The 20,947-nt window shown below is 42.5% G+C and overlaps 1 protein-coding gene across 1 annotated transcript in view; it reads right to left on the reverse strand.

Annotated features, from left to right (window-relative positions):
* Positions 1–2,976: 2,976 nt before the first annotated feature.
* Positions 2,977–20,947, reverse strand: part of CCDC69 (coiled-coil domain containing 69) — a 54,499-nt gene continuing 36,528 nt past the window's right edge. The window contains exons 3-11 of the mRNA XM_015420934.1: positions 19,294–19,463; positions 19,162–19,195; positions 18,475–18,644; positions 17,827–17,914; positions 15,700–15,773; positions 10,274–10,375; positions 8,150–8,269; positions 5,121–5,218; positions 2,977–3,526 (exon numbers count right to left, since the gene is read on the reverse strand). Coding sequence (XP_015276420.1) covers positions 3,361–3,526; positions 5,121–5,218; positions 8,150–8,269; positions 10,274–10,375; positions 15,700–15,773; positions 17,827–17,914; positions 18,475–18,644; positions 19,162–19,195; positions 19,294–19,463 — 1,022 coding nt within the window. The 3' untranslated portion in view covers positions 2,977–3,360. The remainder of the gene's footprint in view (positions 3,527–5,120; positions 5,219–8,149; positions 8,270–10,273; positions 10,376–15,699; positions 15,774–17,826; positions 17,915–18,474; positions 18,645–19,161; positions 19,196–19,293; positions 19,464–20,947) is intronic.

The raw sequence follows: 20,947 nt of genomic DNA on the forward strand, positions 1-20,947 counted from the left end.
GTTCTAAGAACTGTAATCCTAACTTGGGCCACATCTAGTATTGGGGGTGGGACTGCCTACCAGCACTCTTGGTGGCGGGCCCTTGATGGTCTTCTGGCTGCTGGCTCGGCTTGGCGTCTACTCGATCTCTACTGGCGGCTGGATCAGCTTGGCGTCCTTCTAGGCCTCTGATGTCTCCACGGCGACCACCGGCAGAACCGGATGTAAACCTAATGCACAGCTCTTATACCCCTCTGGAAAAGCAGGTGTGGGTTTTATTGTTGGCCTTGTTCCAGCACTGATTCTGGGCTGATATCTAAGGGGAGAGCTACCATGGAAAGAAGTGGCAAAGCCCCTGCCTGAAAGATAGAGGTGGCAGAAGAAACAGCCAAATGGTTTGAAATGGGGAGGCCACCTAGGTGAAAATTTGTACGTGCTTGCATTAGGATCTTATTTAGAGGCATCTGGCACTGTAGGGTTGCCAACCTCCAGGTGGGGCCTAAAGATCTCCCGGAATAACAACTGCTCTCCAGACAACAGAGATCAGTTCCTCCGGAGAAAATGGCAGCTTTGGAGCATGGATTCTATGGCATCATACCCTGCTGAGATCCCTCCTTTCCCCAAACCTCATCCTCCCCAGGCTCCACCCCCTAAATCTCCAGGTATTCCCCAACCCAGAGCTGGCAACCCTATCTGGCAGCCTTTGGCTCTAGGGTCAAGGGAATCCTTGAGAAAGTCTCCACTGAGACCTCCTTGCTACCAAATGTCTCTGCTCACAGCTCCTTCAGATACCTAAAATAAAATTAGCCACCAGCAACAGCTGCAGATATAAACTGTCGCAACCTGTGGTTAGTCAGACTGCTTCAGTTCCAGGCGTAGGCCGCAGAGATGACTGAGCCTGATTGTTGTCAGGTAGCCTCCCCCACCTCTCCAACAGTGTGATGGCCTCAGCTTGGCTAGCCACAGGCCTCAAAAGCCCACTTTTCCCCCTGTAGCCCTGGGGTAGGGTTCAGGTCCAGTGCCACATTTTGGAGAATGAAGGCAAATGACTTCTCATGAGCCTTTGCCTCCCAACAGTCCACAGGATCTCTTGCCCAAAGGCAAGAAGCAATTACATTTGGGAACTGCTTCTCCCATCAGGAGCAGAAATTCTCAGTACGGACTGGAAACCCAGTTTGGTTTGATGCCAGTTTCAGTGATCTTTTGAATCTTATGTAACCATTACAGAGTGTTTACTCCTTTTTGAACCAAAGGGAGTTCTGTGATGGTGTGGCAGGGAGGAGCCTTTTCAAATGGCTTGTTGAGGAAATCTGGAGGTCCCATTGCAGCACTTGGCTGGGTCACCCAAGTGCTGGCGACAACCATATCATCAAAACATCAACCTCCACTCTACTTTTTCTTCACTCCCCTGACAATTTTGTCCAATTCAAAATGGAAATTAATAAAAAGAATCCACTATTGACATTCACCAATTTTTAGAAAGGTGGTCTTTACCCATGCATTGATCACTTCCATCTACATAGTTTTGTGGATTGTCCTTTACGGGCAGGAACAAAAAGCATTAGAGATTATTACCGGGGGCATCCAGAGAATACCACTTCACAGGGCACAATGGATCAGGTACCAAGTCATCATGTTGGGTTAGAGCAGTGATGAATTTCTCTCCTGACTGAATGCACCTTCCTTTAAGATAAATAATTTTCATCATTCAGCCATAGATGGGTTCCAATGAACAATTAAAGCTGTCTCGAGAGACAGTGATATAATTTGTTTCCTCTTGAAGTATAACTGAAACTTTGGCAAGAGTTCTGGTAGCACACAAGTAGCAGAAATAAAATCTGTGCCACCCTGCTCAGCATATGGGCCACCAAACCAATAGCATCCTGCCACCCATATATGGTGTTGCATCAAAGTCAGCATAAAAGTCCTGGTTTTATCTGGTACTGCAAATACATGGGGGTAGTGGTGCTCATGGAGCACATTTAGTTTGGTTGCTCACAAGCTATGCAAACCGGTTTTACACTTTCTTAGAGAGAAATTAAATATTTATTGATTTTCCTCCAGCACCCACTTTGTCCTGACTTTCACAAGCCTGCATTTTTGCAGTATTCACTACATTCTCTGTTCACACTGTACTACTTATCACTTCTGCCATTGCACACTATATACAACGTGTGTGGACTAGAACACATTTTATAATCATTTTGTTCTAATCCAAATGAAACTTTTCTTACACCATTAGTCATACTTGCTATGCACTTCTACCAGAATTTCAGTGGTCTGGAGCCACAAGAGCTCATTTCTTTGAAATTGTTGCCTCACAATCAGTGTGGGAACCTTCTATTGTCAGTTTCTTGACGTGGTTTCAAAGCATCCCTTGATTTCCAGATGCTTTCATTTGACTTTCATCTCAAATAACAGAAAACCTCACCTGGCTAAGAACCCTTGACCTTCCATGGCCGGCACAAGCAGTTTCAATTGGAAGATCAATTTTGCCTTGGGAAGAAACTGGATCTTACGTGCCCTTTTGATGTTCTCTCAGATGTGAGGCAAGTGTTCACCTGTGAGCAGTTCCCACATGGCTAGCAGCATAAATGACCCACCATGTATGTGGGGTCAAATTGTGCAAATCTTTTCCACAGAACCAGCCCACACACACTGTCTCAGCCTCAGTGGAGTGTGGGAAAGACGCAAGGAACCTCACCTACATAGTGGAGACATTTAAATGTTCAGCTATGAAGAAACTGCTCACAGATAATGGTCTATACTTCTGCTAAGATAAAGCACTTAGAAAGTTTTACACTCCTGACCACAGAAGATAAGGAGAACTTAATTAGGGACAGCAGCAAGTCTAATTGCACATCCTTTCCCAGGCACAATTTCTTCTTTTCTGTGGCTTCTATCTACAACTGTAGCTACTGAAATATTAAACCAACAGTAATTGCAACACCAGCCTACCTCATCTGGTATGAGGTAGTTTGTTCTCCCTGGGAGGGAGGGAGGGAGGGAGGGAGGGATCCCAGGCCACTGCTGATTTGCATACATTACTCATATGCAGGCCTATCATTGTTTCGTAGTTGCTGTAGATTTTCCGGGATGTGTGGCCGTGAAACTCCGGCCGTGAAAGCCTTCGACAACACATTGTTTCTTAACTAGCATTAAGGCTGGAAAACCTCCCCTCTTTAAGCAACTCACTTTAACATCCTCAAGTGTCAGAACAGTGAAGTGAACACAGCATGTGGTACCTCTGGATCCCTTCTCCTGCCAGAGTCTCACAGCTCCGGGTCTAGTTCAGAACTAGAATAAACGGATAGAGGAGTCTTGTTTTCATCCTCTTCCACCACCCCCAACTCCCAGCAGTCCTTTTTGCTTTTCAAAATGCTATGTAGCTATGAGTGGTGCCTCAGTGGAAATGGGGAAGGTGTGGGAAGGATCACCACTAAGCATTCTGTACAGCAACTCTTCCTTTTCCCGGTGGGCTTGTTCTCTCAGCTGTGACTCCTTCTCCATGGCCTGACGAATAGTGATGAGCTCATCAGAAAGCTGCCTGTAAAGCAAGGGAGAATTTTAAATATCACAGCGTAGATGGCAAGACAGCAAGAAGAGCCCATTTTCATTACATGCATTTCCTCATGTTTAATGGTCCTAAAAACAAGAAGCAGAAAAACATGAAAAAATATTTAGGGAAAAGGTTTGTTTCCCCCCAAAATACTTTTAACAGAGGGAAAATATCCTTAGGCAATTTGGGAGAGGCACTGCAAAATTCTAATTCAAAAAGCACCACCCTGACTCTCAACTGGCTATACTATTTCCTCACCTAACCAATCTGATTGTTTAGGTAGCCTTGTGTCATTGCTATCTCACTACATGATCCCTGCTTGGATGGGGTCATTATTCTCAGACAATCCACCATTTTTGTTTTTGTTTTTTTAAAATGGTACCAAAGTAGCGACTGATCATGGAATGAATAGATAGCAAACAAGATGTATGTGCGTGTGTGTACATTTCACCCTACTGCATATATTTTTTCGTATTTTTGCATTTGTGTGTGTGTGTGTGTGTGTGTGGTTGCCCATGCCTGGAAGTCATAGCGACCTCTGGCGACTCCTACTGGGGCATGGAAGACATTCAGAGAATGTACTTGGCTTGATGGCCTGCCTCTGCCTCCTGACCCTGGTATTCTTTGGAGGTCTCCCATCCAAGTACTTGCCAGGGTCAGCCCTGCTAAGCTTCTAAGATCTGATGAGATCGGGCTTGCCTGGGCTATCCAGGTCAGGGCCCCACTGCATAGTTTTTGAACCAGAATAACAACAGGAAAATATTAATGAACTCCTACATTTTAAGCATGGCTTGGGGCCAGCATATCTGAAGTATTACCTTTTCCCTACTCATCCACCCTGGTCATCTTCAGAAACCCTGCTCTGGGTGGCCCTGCCACCTGAGGCTAGATGGGTGGCAACCCGAGAAAGGGTTTTCTTGGTTGTGGTGCTGAAATTTTGGAACTCCCTCCCCGGGGAGATCTGTCTGTCTCCCATTATTGTTGTCTTCCCCAGTGAGTGAAACCTATTTTGTTTTGTTTGGCATACCCCCAACAACTGTTATTGGCCCTCCTCCCTGGTCGTATTGTGTTTGTATGCCTATATGTTTCTGTATTGAATTGTTTACATATTTTATATATACTGTATTTTAAATGCTGTTTTAATGTTTGCCACCTTGGGTGGAAGGTGGCATAGGAATGCTTTAAATTAATTAATTAATATTAAATTACATAGTAATCTCAGGAACATTCTTGCACAAAACTGTGAATCATTCATTTATCTCTTTTGTCCAGCCTATTAATTTGAGGATATTCTTTAAAAAGCAGTTTTCAGCTTTAATTCTAGATCCCACACTCAGTAAAAGTCACATTTATATGAAGAAAATAATCTAATTTACTTCTAAATACATTTCTTATAAAATTAAAAAACAACTCTTGGGTAACTAACAGTAAAGTCTTATGTGCACTTACTCCACTGATTTCAATTAACCCAAGAGTTTCTTGAGGAGTTTTTATATATGAATTTCCCCAGCTTCTCCCACAAACTCCTTTAGAAAGACAAAGTATGCTTTACTGAGAGATGCTTCATATTTTAAGGTGCTACCTTGCCACTGCCAGGTGGTTCTGCATCCGTACTTGGAGTTCTTCATTCTCTTGCTGAAGAGTTTTAACTTTCTCCTCAAGCAACAAGTTTCTCTCCATCTATCAGAGGACAGAAGAGCCATCAAGCAAACCTCAGATGTGACAGGGATATAGTGCATGAAGCATCATCCAGAAACATCTAGATCAGATAATGAAAAGCAGAGAACCACAAAACTTTGGGGAAATGTTTGTGTAAGGATGGTGGTGGAGGAAAGTGCCATCAAGGAACAGCTGACATGGCAACCCTGTAAAGTTTTCAAGGCAAGAGATGTTCAGAGGTGGTTTGCCATTGCCTGCCTCTGTGTCACGCCCCTGGTATCCCTTGGAGTTCTCCCCTCCAAATACTGGCCAGGGCTGACCCTGCTTAGCTTCTGAGATCTGACAAGACTGGGCTAGCTATCCAGGTGAGGGCTGTGTAAGGATATCTACTCCCAAATTTCAGAAACACACACAAGAGCAGAGGTAAGCAGAAAATAATTTGGGAGTGAACAGTCACTCTCCAAGCACTTAAAAGTACCTCTCTGCCTCTCCTCCAGTGCTGCTGTAATCATTTTCGTACCCTTCCCTTTAAAGCTACCGCAGCAGCTTCTTCCTTTCATGAAAAGAAGACACATGAATGTGCACATCTGTTTGCACACCTGTGCACAATGTGTGAAAACAATGGCACTTCCCCATCCAAGTCTCTTCCTTCTTCGCACAGGTACACATGCACCTTTGCTTCGGATGGGAAAGGAACATGTTATTCACTCCTTCCCATTGCCTCAAAGCTGCTGTTTGTCTCTTCCAGTGAAAACATAGAAGTAAGTTACAATTTTTTTTGAGTGAAAACATAGAAGTAAGTTACAATTTGGGGGGGGGTTGCTTTGGGGAAACAACAGAGGAAAGGTTTTCCCACCTCAGCACTGTAGACCTGCTCCGAAAACAGTGAATGACTTTACCCACCCAGTCCCAATTTTGTGACTAAGACAGTCGTCTATCACAGCCTTAGAGGCTGGTTGACTGGGGAGAGATTTCAGGGGCAGGCCACCATGGATTTTAGCACCTTTCTGTGGCAGTGTAGGCATCTATAAGAACATGTCCCCTTCTACAAGAAGCCAATGCAGGTTCAGGCAATGTGTGTTTGCATGGATGCACACATGCATGAAATGTAGAAGTACTAATTTATATCAAAGATATGCCTAGAAGAGTACTGAAATAGGTTTCTGAAGATCAAGGAACAGGAAGATCAAGAAGATCCTTGTCCACTCGACACGCTCCTGAGCAGCAAAGGTCACCAGTTTGGTCCAGTGGGCATGTGCCAACGTGACTTTACTTGCACTAGACACTTGTGCTACCTGCCCTTTGCGTTGGTTGCTGCCACTCATCTCTCCACAAAATTAACACTCCCACACTCAAAGTTGTCTATATCATTCTCTTATCTTAGGAACCCTGTCTCAAGTTATATGGATTAATTACCTCCCTATACCTTCTAGTTGACTAGCAGCCCTGATACAATGCAGGGACAGATTCACCTTACTCTATCTACGGCTGAGTTCATCATGCTGCCTTCTGATGCAAACAATGTAATCTACAGCAATATTAATTCAGCATCTTTCTCCATTTAACTGATTTAATATAGGGTGAATTTATTATGCTTTAAGGCACATTCATCAATCAATCATCTAATTTTAATCAAGGCAACTGTGTTGAGGAAAAGAACATTTACAAGTATTATTAGCTTAAAGCTAATAAAAACACCAAGCCAGGGAGGGGAGGCGCCTCAGGTTTATTTGCTAGGGGGCATTACATACTTTGGAGCGAGCCCTCATCACAATACCAGTGAAGTGAGGAGAATACTAGTCCCTGACTGCATACTCACATAGCACCAGCAGATGGCATTTGCTGTTTTAGAAGCGGTATTCCCTCCTATGTGAAAAGGGAGACTGCCTGTTTAAGATGGAACCTGTTCCCACTGTTCTTAAAGCTAATACAATGCAAAAACCTGCCACCCCAATTCACTTGGGGTGTATCTTTATGCAATCAAAAATTTTAAAAAATCTGATAAAATAGAACACTCTGATCAAAATTCTTTTTTAAAACCAGCATTTATTCTTCCTCATCCCCGACTATCCAGATCTGGTATGATAAGATATGGGACCCGTTTATTCTAGCTAAAATCACAAATGTCATTCAATTAGCGAATGGAGGTTCATCCTCCGTGGCTTCTCGCTTCGAGTCCATTTGGTTTCGGTTACTTCAGTATATGGCAAACAAGAACATACTTCCAACAAACACTTCTTATCTTTCTTGGTTAGGATTCTGATATAAAATGGGATCATTGAGCTGCTTGGGTCTCCTGGAATGAACAGAGCTAAATATAATCTGAATTACCTTGCTCATGGCAGGTTTTGTGGGGTTTACTAAATATACTAGAGAGCTGAAAGGTTGAATGTATGAATGCAAATCTGTGTGTTATCTGAAGTTTGGGTGTATCTCATTTACTGCCTGGTTCAATGGCTGTTTTCATTGTTATTTGTATTTGTTCAAGTCTTTCAATAAAAAAATGGAAAAAAGAAGTGAGAACTTATTTGTCTCTCTAAAGCTGCAGTTTTATCTCTGTGCTCTCTCCATGGGACAGCTGCCTAATTTTCCATAAGTGTGTGTGACAAAGCATCATACACACAACACCTTAAATTGCAATGGGAGAGGACACTGTTGTAGTAGGCATGGATCGTGGGAAATATGTATCCAAAGCCTTCATCTTCGTACTCTTGTAAGAGACTGGTCTTATTTGAAGGTCTCACATAACCTCAGTACTGATAAACCTAAAACTTGGAACATGCTTCAGGGAAATGAGGAAGGGTGATTGTCAAATTTTGTGGTATTTAGACAGAAGTCAGTAGGACTTCTGTTAGGGAGGCCACTCAGGTATAGAACACAACAGACCAGCCCCCCTACCATTCTCTACTAATTCTTGGGAACAGCTATTGGAAATTAATACAGAACACTCACCACTGACTCCAGGCTCAGGAGCTTTTTGTCCAGGTCATGGATGCGTTCATTCTTCATCTCAATGACAAAATGCAGACTTTCAAGTTCTTGTTCCCAGAACTGGCTAGGGCTCCCATAATCCTAGATTTAAAAAAAAAAAGGGGGGGGGATTTTTCACCAAAAGATAGTGCCATATATACCCTATAGCCATGCAAATTCCTTCATGAATACACACAAATGTGCAGCACATCCAGCGATACATATGCATGTCATATAGGAGCACAACCACATTGAGAGGTTCTCTCTACAACTTTTTGCAGGAAAGCAATTAAGCAGATCACTTGCACATGAATGAATGCATTGCCACCATTAAAAAGTACTGCATCTGAGGGAATGTGACAATACAGAACGACTCTCATTGTGGTGTTCAATCTGTCAGGACCGTTTTCACATATACAAATCATCATTTAACAATGCATACACCAAGCAATAACTAGTTTTTTTAAAACTCATCTTAATAGTTCTAATGGGATCACCTTTAGAGACTGTTCTGCTGACTGAAACAATCTGTATGACCTCAGATATGCTAGCAGGGGAATCATTTCTCTGTTCTTTATCAAAAAATCCCCACATTTCAGAAATGGTTTTGTATTTCTAATTCCTACAATTTTAACTCCCCCCAAATCCTTCTCTTAGTTTCCCTCCCCATCTATGAATGAAACCACAGTTCATTATTCTTGTGCCACTTCTTGTTTGCCCATCAAGCATAAGCATTGTTCTGTATAATCTAAATAAATCAGCATTATAAATGATACTGTCCAGGGATGGGCCTGTACCCAGACTCATTGCCGGCCCTCCCTGAGCTTCAGGACCAAATCCAATGGGGAAACTACCAACAGGGGCTGTAAGTGGCAGCCCCCCCCCCGACTCACCGCAGCTGGCAGGGGCTCAGGAGGGGACTCAGAATTCCAGATCTGCAGCAGAGGAGACAGCAGTGGGCGGGGCAGCATTGTATCACCAAGAAAAGCAGGATGCGGGGAGGAATGGAGGAGGAGGCAGAACAACTTCAGACCTTCCATCCATTCACATCAACAACCGAACGTCATTCTTTCAGCTTTCATCCAATTGCTTCATTAAGAATAGCGCTACTCATACTTGTCCTCAGCTCTTCCCAAGTAGCTGATTGAGTGCAATCTGACCTGGAGGGCCTGTCTTCTAGCACTATATCTTTTTATTTTTCCATTTTGGATTGTCTCATCATAGGATTTTCAAGGTATGAGATAACCAGAAGTTGTTCACTATTGCCGCCTTCTGTGCAGTACTAGCCAGGCTGCCATTTTCTGTGGTAGATCCTCCGCCAGTGTCACCTTCCACTTCCACTGCTGCCCAGTAGCTACCAGTGTTCCCTCTGAGTTAGTGTGAGCTAGCTCACTGTTTTTTAGTCTCTGGCTCACACATTTTTGTCTCAGCTCAGGAAGGAGGGCTCCAGAACAAACTAGTTTATGCAGGAGCCAAATTGCTCACTCACAACGTTAATGCCAGTAGCTCACAAAGTAGAATTTTTGCTCACAAAACTCCACAGCTTAGAGGGAACAATAGGTAGCTACCCTTCAAGGATTCCTCTGCCCCCATCAACATTGGAACTGCCTGTTCTCTTCTGCTGATGTGGTCGCTGATTGCTGAAAGGGGGGGTGTATGCATCTTAATCTGGTGTCTCAGCTGTGACCATTCTACCCTGAGAGACTCTGCTAGGTGTAAACTCCTTATGGTATTGCTCTCAGCGTCACTGACACACACACAAATCCCCTCACCACATTAAAGTATGTGTCCAAGGAGGGATACACTCAAAAGAATCACACAGATACTTTGGCCTAAAATTAATAGATTTAAATGAATAGGAACATTGTTGTCATGGTTAGACAGTACCAAATGTCTACTTGGAAGAGAAGTATATAAACAGTAGCATCACCCCCTTTTAATGTTCAGCAAACACGGTTCTTTGGATCCAGTTTCCTTCTCTCTGAACAGACTCCATGCACTGTCTGTCTGATCAATGGGAAGAGAAGGAAGTGGCACCGGGTCTCTGTCAATACACACCTTTAGAAATTCATCACAACAGATTATGACCAGTTTAGTTTACAGCACCTGGATGTGCTTCTTAAAGTCTCTGCTCAGGATTGACTCCTCTACCCGTTTCATTTTCTCTTGGAAGGATGCCAGCTGGGAACTCAATCTGTCAATCATCTCCTGTGGTACAGAGAGAAGGCAGAGTATCAATACAAGCCCCTGACTCTGTAGGAAGCAGTAATAATTCAGACGAAAATGTGTCCCCAAACATGTACGATACCACGTAAGCTCATGACCAAAGTCAAAGTTCCAACAGATGGCACAGTGACAACAAAGGTATATAGAGCAGTGTGACAGTTTGAGTTCGTAAACAGTAGTGAACCAGTCTTGCAACAAACCTACAAAACCAACAGCAAACACCATAGAATCAAAACCGGTGACAACAACCAGTGGCAGACTGGTCTTGTGAAATAGTAGCTTCTGTATTTGGAACTGGCAAGTGCCTAATTTCCATAAAACCAGCATTTCCTAGGATTATTTAAGCAAGTGCAAGTTCCTCATGTCTATCTGATCCACTCTAAACTGAAATTTGAAGGTCACATTACAATGCCTTTCTGTTTAGGTCAATTATATTTTTTAAAACTTTGATTCACTGCAGCATTGTAATTTGAAAGGAAGAGAAAGAAGTAATCTTGAAAATGTTAGAAAATATGAATATCCACTGGTTCACTGTGAATTCAGCTCCTTGGTTCATAACTCACATCAGATGGTGCTTTCAATATTCCTTAGGAATGGCTGGCTCCCAAGGTGGAATGATAGATAGCTAATACTAAATCACTTGTTGGGTGCCCTTCCTATAGACATGATTTAAAATCATTCTCAGTCCTCCTTACTAGCTCTCTGCAAAGAACATGAATCTTGGTTGAGCTTCCATTCAGATACAATTCCAAAATTTTGCCTCTCTGTTTTTACTAATAAGCTTTAAGTGTAGCATAATGATTAGAGTCGCACTAGGACTAGAGACATCCAGGTTTAAATCCCCACTAAAACTCACTGGGTAAATCTTGGGCCCTATCATTGTTTCATTCTAACCTTCTTCATAGGGTTCTTACGTAAGGATAAAACAGAATAGGTAAGTACTATATACCCTGAGCTCCTTGCAAGGAGGCTGGGATAACAAGATAACAGACAGATAACAGATAATTCTTATCATGCTGGAGAGCATTCTGGTATATATCCAGTTACAAATGAAACTCAGAACAGATATTGGTGGGAATGTTCACATTCAGACCTTAACGCAACATGATCTAGAGAAAGATTCCACCTACTTTTCTTCCAAATACAATTCCTTTAGTAGGCTAGATATTATACTGATCTCAACCTCTCTGCAAGACATGGCACTTTCCTCATCAATAGGATTAAGGCAATGGTCTGACCCTGCACCTGTGGACTGTGTCCTAAACAGCGAAGAACAACTACAAGGCAGATTCAATTGGACGCTAAACAACACTTTATTGTTAGATCCGGTTGCTGCAAAATTCATAAACGATGACATCAAAGAATTTTTCCATCACAACTTGGATGGTAGTGTCCCACTGGAAATAGTTTGGGATTCACTCAAAGCGGTTATTAGAGGTAATAATCCTCACAAACGTACTTGCAATAAAAAAGTGTACCAACGTCTCCTGCTACTTTGAAAGAAGTTGGAAGCATTGGAAGTCATGCAAATCCAGAAGAACATTAACTTCAGGAGTCCCCAAACTTTACGTTACCTGTCTTGGAAGCTCAGGTCACGAGAGGCAGAACGCAATATCTCTTGCATCAGAGACACACCGGGTGTCTTAAAACAATCTACTAAAGACATGCTCTCTGAATTTGAACAATACTATAAGACTTTGTACGACACCATTAACCCGACTCCTGGTAAAACCTCAGCATACTTGGAATCGAATCTGCACATTCCACACCTCTCACTGACCCATCAAGAATACCTCGACGAACCAATAACGACACAGGAAGTTATTCAAGCTATATGTTCAATGAAATGCAATAAAACCCCGGGGGTGGATGGCTTCCCTATGGAATTCTATATCAGCTTTCAAGACTTCTTAGCCCAACTGCTCTCTGATGTCTTTAACCAACTTATGGACTCAAACCCTATGCCTCCATCGTAGAATTCAGTGAGAATTGCTGTGATACCCAAACTGGGAAAGGACAAGTCAGACCCTAAAGCGTATCGTCCAATCTTGCTTTTTAACTGTGATTACAAACTTCTGACAATGCTACTTTCATTGCACCTGAGGAAGATAATAGCTAGATATATACACCTAGACCAGACGGGTTTTATTCCCTTGAGAGACATTTCTGACAACGTTAGGAAGACAGTTGACATCATCCAGTTCTGCAAAAACCACCACATCCAGCCATCCTGTGTTATATCTCTCGATATCGAGAAAGCTTTTGACACCGTTGAGTTTATCTACCTTAAAATGTTGTTGCAGAAGATGGACTTCGGCACTAGATTTGTAAATGTTATCCAGGCTATTTACTCCTCCCCAACGGCTAGTCTTCACATAAATGAAGTTCTTTCGGACAAATTCCCTCTAAAACGTGGCACCCGTCAAGGGTGTCCGCTATCACCATTGCTGTTTACAATGGCCATAGAACCCTTGGCATCGGTAATAAGAAATAATTCACTCATCACTGGAATCCAGATGGAACACAAACACCTGAAAGTTAGTTTATTTGCAGACAATATTGTTCTACATCTGTCCAAACCAATAACCTCGCTCCCAGTACTCTTCTCTGTACTCTCTGAATTTGGCCCTGTCTCTGGCCTTAAAGTCAATCAGTGTAAGACCACGATATTCCCTATTATACTAGACTTGCGAACCACTGCAGTAATACGCCAGGACTATTCTTTTAATTGGATAACACGGTATTGGCAATATTTGGGAGTTAAAATCCCTCTAGATCTTAAAGATATCTTGCACCACAATTATACTGAAGCAAACAACAATATTATTTCATTGATGAAAAGATGGGATGTCAAATTGCTATCGTGGGACGACCGTATCAATGCCATTAAATCAATGATCCTGCCCAGGTTTTTATATCTTTTTCGGATGATGCCCATATTCATCCCCTCTGCCTTTTTAAAACACTGGCAAAGGAGCTTAAACAACTTTATTTGGAACTCCAAGACACCCAGAATTCAAAACAAAACAATGCGTAGACTGATGTCTAATGAAGGCCTATCTGTTCCCGATCTCTACCTGTACTACTCAGCTACAATGTTAGTAAATGTGGTTAAACAATACCATGTCTCATATGAGGCTGATTGGAAACTAATAGAGGAATCTTTCTTGAGATCTGACTTGTTCCGTGAAGCATTGTGGCAGTCCCCCTCCAGAAGACAGCACAAGTCCCAAAGTCATATTTTTTTTAAAAAATGGCTTTTCATACTTGGGACAGACATAAGAAGCATCTTGTACCCCAGTTTAAGCAGTTTTATAGATCAAACATGGTTCCCCCCAGGCAACCACCCTGGGGCATTTGGCAACTGGAGAAGGGCGCGTTTAATCAGGTTCATAGACGTAGTGAAGCAAGACTGCATTATGGATAAGGCTATGCTTGAAGAGGTGGGGTCGACACCCCTCCCTTGGTTTGAATACCTCCAGCTGAGGCATCTGCTATATTCCCTGAAAGATGAAATAGCTTTCCTGGAGCCATTAAATATGTATGAAAGATTACTGAATTTCAAAATGTTCCAAGAACAAGGCATGATTTCAAAGCTTTATAAATTCCTCCTGTCCAGTTCTGAGCTACCGACTACACCTTATCAGCAAGCTTGGCACAGAGACCTAAATAAACAAATGACACCTGAACAATGGGACAAAATCTGGAATTCCTCGATTTACTCCTCACGTTCGATGCTTATCCGCACTCAATTTGTCAAACTCGTCATGCGATGGTACCTAATTCCACTTAATCTAGCTCATGTCAACCAGGCAATCTCCCCCCTTTGTTGGAAACAGTGTGGGGGTAAGGGTACCTACTTCCACAACTGGTGGTCATGCCCAGTAGTAGAAGAGGTCTAGTGCAAAATCCTCTCTGAAATACATCACTGGACTGGCCTCAAGATTCCTAAAGCTCTCTCTCTCTTGTTGAACCTATGGCCGAAGACTGACATCCTGAAGAGAGACAGAGACATTATTGCTATCTTACTCACAGCGGCTAAAACAGCTTTGGCCATGCAGTGGAAACTCCATACTATATCATCATTAAATCAATGGCTTGCCAAAGTCTGGGATTATTTTATCTTTGACAAACTCATGGAACAGGCTCTCCAGGCAAATAAGACAGATCCCTCTAACAATCCTATGCTAAAATGGGGCCCCTTTCTCAAAGCCCAAATGGGATCAGAAAAATCCAAAATATACCTAGGAATGTACTCCTACTCTATCTATTTTCTTAAACAAAGTCTCTCTGTAGTAGTGTATTAGTCACATAGTAAAAATAGTAATAGGAGTAGCTTACATATTATTGCTGGTTCTACTTTATACTGATATCTCTGTTATTCTTCAGGGTTGCAGTTCCTGTAAATGTACTGTATCTTAATCAAATTCAATAAAAGTTTAAAAAAAACTTTCTACAATAGACTGGGAAATGGTACTTGGATTGTTGCAAGGTATGAGTACGTAATACAGGGCATTTAGCTATTTTTGCAACTTCTGTTGATGAAGGAAATCAGTGTGATTTTTTTAGGTCTTTGAAACGAGGAAGCAAGATGTAAGGAGAAAAAGATTATTATCTCTTGGGGTGTAACAACAGGGGACATTGGGCCCTTGATGCTTGGAGGTCTTCAGGAGGCATATATTCTCAGCTCCTCTTGGAGGGAGTTCCAAGGTTGTGGAGCAACAGCTGAGAAAGCACTCCCTCCTCAGGTTTCTATCAGCCCAACCTCTACTAGGGCTAGTTCCCAGAGAAAGGCCTCTTGGGCTGACTTCAAGTCTTGGGTTAGTCGATATGGGTTGAGGTGATCCTTCAGGTAGTCTGTGCCTCAGCTATTTAGGACTTTAAAGATCAAAACCAGATTCTTATGGGGCACATGACATTGTGAAGGTGAGGAATGATATGGAACTGAGGGGAGGCTGGAAAATAGCCCCCAAAACATTCTGAATTCATGAAGGCCAGCTCTGCTTGCTACCTTGAAACCATCCACTTGGCTTCCATTAGGGCAAAACTGTACAAAAAAAATGGAGAAACATCAAAGGATAAATCATATGGCAGCCAGTCACTGTGTTTTGAAAGGCCATCATTTGGAATCTCCTATGCTAAAGTAAGCAGCTCAGAGGAAGAAATTCTGTAAAGACTATTCATTTTATTTGGGAGCTCAAGAAATCAAGGGGGCAATGCAAGTCAGTGCTGCAGAAGCCATTTATGTCATTTTCTCTCTGAGCATTTGATGTGCAGCATTGGATCTGGGGCATCAACAGTAGCACCTGTAAAGATGACTGGGACCTTTCATAGGATTCTCTCAGGAGCAGCTTCTCTTGGTCATGTGCTTTCTGGAACTCTGCAAGGAAAACACCAAATCAGTGGTCAGAAGATCTGAGAGGAAAATAATTGCAATAGCCCAGAGAAGTGAGCTTGTAAGCCTTCACCCTTCTCTCTCTTAGTTGTGGAAAATCTAAAAGTCATGTGGAGCAGCCACCAGGCAACAAGAACTGAGTGGCACCTAGCCCACTCAGAGACACTGTGCAAGGTCTTCTTGGGAGTATGGCTCATTAATGAGCACATTCACAAGCACCAGAGTCATTACCAACCACTAGAACAAGGAGGCATTTGTGTGTTGCCTGCTCAGCATTTTAGTACTGGCATTACCTCCCTTTGCAGTTTGTACAGAGGCATTAAATACATTTTTACTCTATAAATCTTACTTCCTATACCTCCATTTGCACAGTAACCCTTACTTGCTAGCCTTCTACCCACAACTGCTTCAAGATCTTTTCAGGATGCTTCCTATGCTACATGAAAATCTAGAGCCACAAATATGCTGCTGCTGTGTTAGAAGGAGAAGAAGTTGGTTCTGGTTGGGGTATACAAAAGGGAACCATGGAATGCCTGTGACATCAGAACTAAAATGACAGCCTGAAGGCCAACATAGTAAGCAGTGGCACCAATCTGATGTTTTATTTTTATTTTTGGCCATCAAGTCACAGCTAACTTATGGCGACCCCCACAGGGTTTTCAAGGCAAGAGGCATTTAGCAATGGTTTAATATTGCCTGCCAACACATCACAACCCTGGTGTTTCTTGGAAGTCTCTCATCCAAATACTAGCCATGGCGGATCCTGCTTAGTTTCTGAGATCTGCCTAGCCTGGGCTATTCAGGCCAGGACACCAATCTGATACAGCAACCTTAATAAACTCAGCAAATATGGTATGGTCAATGTTTTGATGGGAGACCTCCAGGGAACGTTACGAACACTGCCATGGGGTCCATAATTGATGACAAATTGAATGCAAACGTAAATAACATCATTGATATTATCTGGAAAAAATAGATGTTCTAGTGTTCTACAAATCCCTGCTTGTGTGTTCTCAGGTCAATAACAGAACATGCAAGAGAAGTCTCAGTGAGGATGGAAAAGTTCTTTAGATATTTAATTGCAATTGAAATACCAGAAAACAGTTAGGCCAAAATAGCCTATCAAAAATTGACTGCTTTCTGAGCAATATAAGGAAGTACATGAAGTTTTATACTCAAAATGACATCGTCAAAAGATAACATCCAGAAATCATAATTGGTCACAGAATAACAGAGCACAATTTGAGAAGTCATTCATTCATTGGTCAGTTACAGCAAAAGGTGTGACTATTTGATATCTTCAATGTTTATTTAACCTAACCTTATTAATAATACCCAAGGATTCTTCATACCCAAACAAAAGATGTTTTCAGATATGAACCTAAAGCCCATGCTGACCCAGACACTGCAGAGTTTTACCCCAAACAACTAAAACCATGAACTCTATACTATGAGTAAAAAACAAAGCAAATATATCTATTGAAAAACCTATCCCCTACTTTACCAGTAATGCCGCACTGAAGGCCTGTTAAAATTGCCAGACAGCTATTTCATCCAAACGAAAAGAAAAAAGAATGTTGTTCCTTGTCTGCTAGCATCAGCTAAAAAGACCCTCTAACCTAACAAAGGAGAGGCCTTACCACTTAGTACACTCTTATTAAATCCTAACAAAATCTTATTATAAAAATTCATAAAGCCAGAAAAATATAAGTATATGAATAATCTGAATTTAAAAAAAATCATGATATTTATTCCCATCCATGCTACACTAGTAAACATCATCTAGGGGTGCTTCTTTTTCCCCTGACAAAGGCTTTGTGTCCTTGAATATCTGCCTGCCATCCAGTTGTTCACATCACAGAGTCTCTGTTAAGTATAAAGGAAACATTTATGACATCATGGGATGCCCTTATCCCAGTGCTCTTTAATCACTACCAGTTATATGGGATTTGGAAGAGGGAAAGAGATGAAACACTGGTACTACGTGGAGTTTAGCAGCAGATGTAAGTTAACATGTAGACAAATTTTGGACTCTTACCTTGCAGCCTCTCTTCCTGCTCTCTCTTCAGTAATTCACGCTGCTCAGAGATTTGCTGTCTACATTCTAAATCCTTCTCCTTTTCCACCTAAGAAGAAGAAGAAGAGATTGGATTTATCCCCTGCCCTTCACTATCCGAAGGAGTCTCAGAGCGGCTTACAAACTCCTTTCCCTTCCTCTCCCCACAACAGACACCCTGTGAATTAGGTGGGGCTGAGAGCTCTCTCTTGAGAACTGCCCTTGAGAGAACAGCTCTGAAAGAACTTATGACTGACTAAAGGTCATACCAGCAGCTGCATGTGGAGGAGTGGGGAATCAAACCCAGTTCTCCCAGTTTAGAGTCCGTGCTCTTAACCACTACACCAAACTGGCTCCAAAATGGGCAAAAATATAAGTAGTGTAGGGTTTCATAATGTTAACAGAAAACACTCTTCTATCGTGCTATTGCTTTCCATCAGACCACTGATGTAAATAACTTGACATGATGTGCACTGCACTGCTCTCAGAAGATGTTACTATCACTCCGACACAGTGCTGATGAATATGAGTACTAGGGAAGAAATACAAACCACTATAGGAGTGTTGCTGCCATTCAGTCAGACATGGTGGAACAAAATAATGACAAAAGGGAACTCAGAAAACCCCAACCTGGGTTTTAACTTCTAGGCTAAGTCTCTCAGTCTCAGCTCGATGAGCGTTCTTCAGAGATTCTTTCTCCTCCTGGTGTTGTTGCTGGAGACTTGTGATCTTGTTCCTCTGCTTCTCCAGCAGCTCTGCCTTCTCTTTCTCTGCTTCCTCATGCACATGTGCTGCATTGGCTATATGTTCAAGGCGGAGGGAAACAAGACAGGAAATGTTTTAAAGGTCCACAGACAATGTTCCCTCTAATTCCCCTCCCCCACTGAAGAAGAAGAAGAAGAAGAGATTGGATTTACACTCTGCCCTTCACTACCCAAAGGTGTCTCAGAGCGGCTTACAAACTCCTTCCCCTTCTCCTCCCCACAACAGACACCCTGTGAGGTAGGTGGGGCTGAGAGAACTCTGACAGAAACTGCTCTTTTTCAAGAACAGCTCTTATCAGAACTACGGCTTGCCCAAGATCATCCAGTCAGGTACAAGTGGAGGAGTGGGGAATCAAACCCAGTTCTCCCAGTGTAGAGTCCGTGCTCTTAACCACTACACCAAACTGGCTCCAAAATGGGCAAAAATATAAGTAGTGTGGGGTTTCATAATGTTAACAGAAAACACTCTTCTATCGTGCTATTGCTTTCCATCAGACCACTGATGTAAATAACTTGACATGATGTGCACTGCACTGCTCTCAGAAGATGTTACTATCACTCCGACACAGTGCTGATGAATATGAGTACTAGGGAAGAAATACAAACCACTATAGGAGTGTTGCTGCCATTCAGTCAGACATGGTGGAACAAAATAATGACAAAAGGGAACTCAGAAAACCCCAACCTGGGTTTTAACTTCTAGGCTAAGTCTCTCAGTCTCAGCTCGATGAGCGTTCTTCAGAGATTCTTTCTCCTCCTGGTGTTGTTGCTGGAGACTTGTGATCTTGTTCCTCTGCTTCTCCAGCAGCTCTGCCTTCTCTTTCTCTGCTTCCTCATGCACATGTGCTGCATTGGCTATATGTTCAAGGCGGAGGGAAACAAGACAGGCAATGTTTTAAAGGTCCACAGACAATGTTCCCTCTAATTCTCCTCCCCCACTGAAGAAGAAGAGATTGGATTTACTATATGTTCAAGGCGGAGGGAAACAAGACAGGAAATGTTTTAAAGGTCCACAGACAATGTTCCCTCTAATTCCCCTCCCCCACTGAAGAAGAAGAAGAAGAAGAGATTGGATTTACACTCTGCCCTTCACTACCCAAAGGTGTCTCAGAGCGGCTTACAAACTCCTTCCCCTTCTCCTCCCCACAACAGACACCCTGTGAGGTAGGTGGGGCTGAGAGAACTCTGACAGAAACTGCTCTTTTTCAAGAACAGCTCTTATCAGAACTACGGCTTGCCCAAGATCATCCAGTCAGGTACAAGTGGAGGAGTGGGGAATCAAACCCAGTTCTCCCAGATTAGAGTCCACACAAACTGAGTGGAGCAGAATATAACCGCTGCAATCTTAAAATGGGCAGTGGGCAGTGCAAGGCCCTGTGTGGATCCAGATTGCTGCTGAGTGGGGCTTCCCATGTTAATGAGCAGCCGCTCACGCGCACATCTTATAGGGAACACCTGCTTTGGTGGGGAGGGCAGGGTATAAATCTAATAAATAAATAAACACTGCACACAGAAGATTTTCCCGGTTATTGACGTGTTCATGGAAATATCTTGGAGATGCCAAAGATTGATACAGAAACTTTAACATGCATAGCTTCACTAGTTCCCAGGTCACATTGATCTGCATTCGTAAAGAGAATTTTAATATTTAAAGGTTGGAGGGATATTTAATAATGAAAGTGAAGCATTTGAATGTTGAATAGACCTCCCTGTGTAACTGCCAGAGCCAGCTAAAGATGGCCTATCAAGGCGGTGGGTATGCATAGAAGCTAAAGCCGTGAAGTATGAAATCTCCACTTCAAATCTTTGCTTAGGCAGGGGCATACTAGGCAATATCAGAAAAACTGCTGACTCTGCCGAATCAGAAATATGTGGCTAATATTTATTAATTAATTTATTTCCACCAAAGGCACTTGAGGAAGCTTACAATTAAAAATATATATAAGCAATAACCAGATAATAAAAGCACAGTGCTGTTTTTAAAAAGACAAACGTAATCAACAGAAGACCTGAATAAGCAAGTACATATTTAGCTGGCACTGAAAACATGGCACACTTGGTGCAGCTGAATATCTGTGAGGAGGATATTCTGTCATCCAGGCACTGTCTCAAGAAAGGTTGCCTGATTTATAGTCTTAATTCTGTAGGGACTAAACAAGCCATGTACGTGAAATATTTTATTATTGCTGGAACTCTGACTGAAACAGCCTTGCTGCTCAGGTCTGGAGCCCTGTATTGGCCATCATCCCTGGCCTGAGCCCATACTGGTCAAGGAGAGAGATTCCTTTAAGACCACTGCTGAATCCATCCAGCCCATGGCTACATAAGAAAAAAGCAGG

The sequence above is a fragment of the Gekko japonicus genome, unplaced genomic scaffold (assembly GCF_001447785.1).
Source record: "Gekko japonicus isolate JY-2015 unplaced genomic scaffold, Gekko_japonicus_V1.1 scaffold2826, whole genome shotgun sequence".
Classification (NCBI taxonomy): Eukaryota; Metazoa; Chordata; class Lepidosauria; order Squamata; family Gekkonidae; genus Gekko; species Gekko japonicus.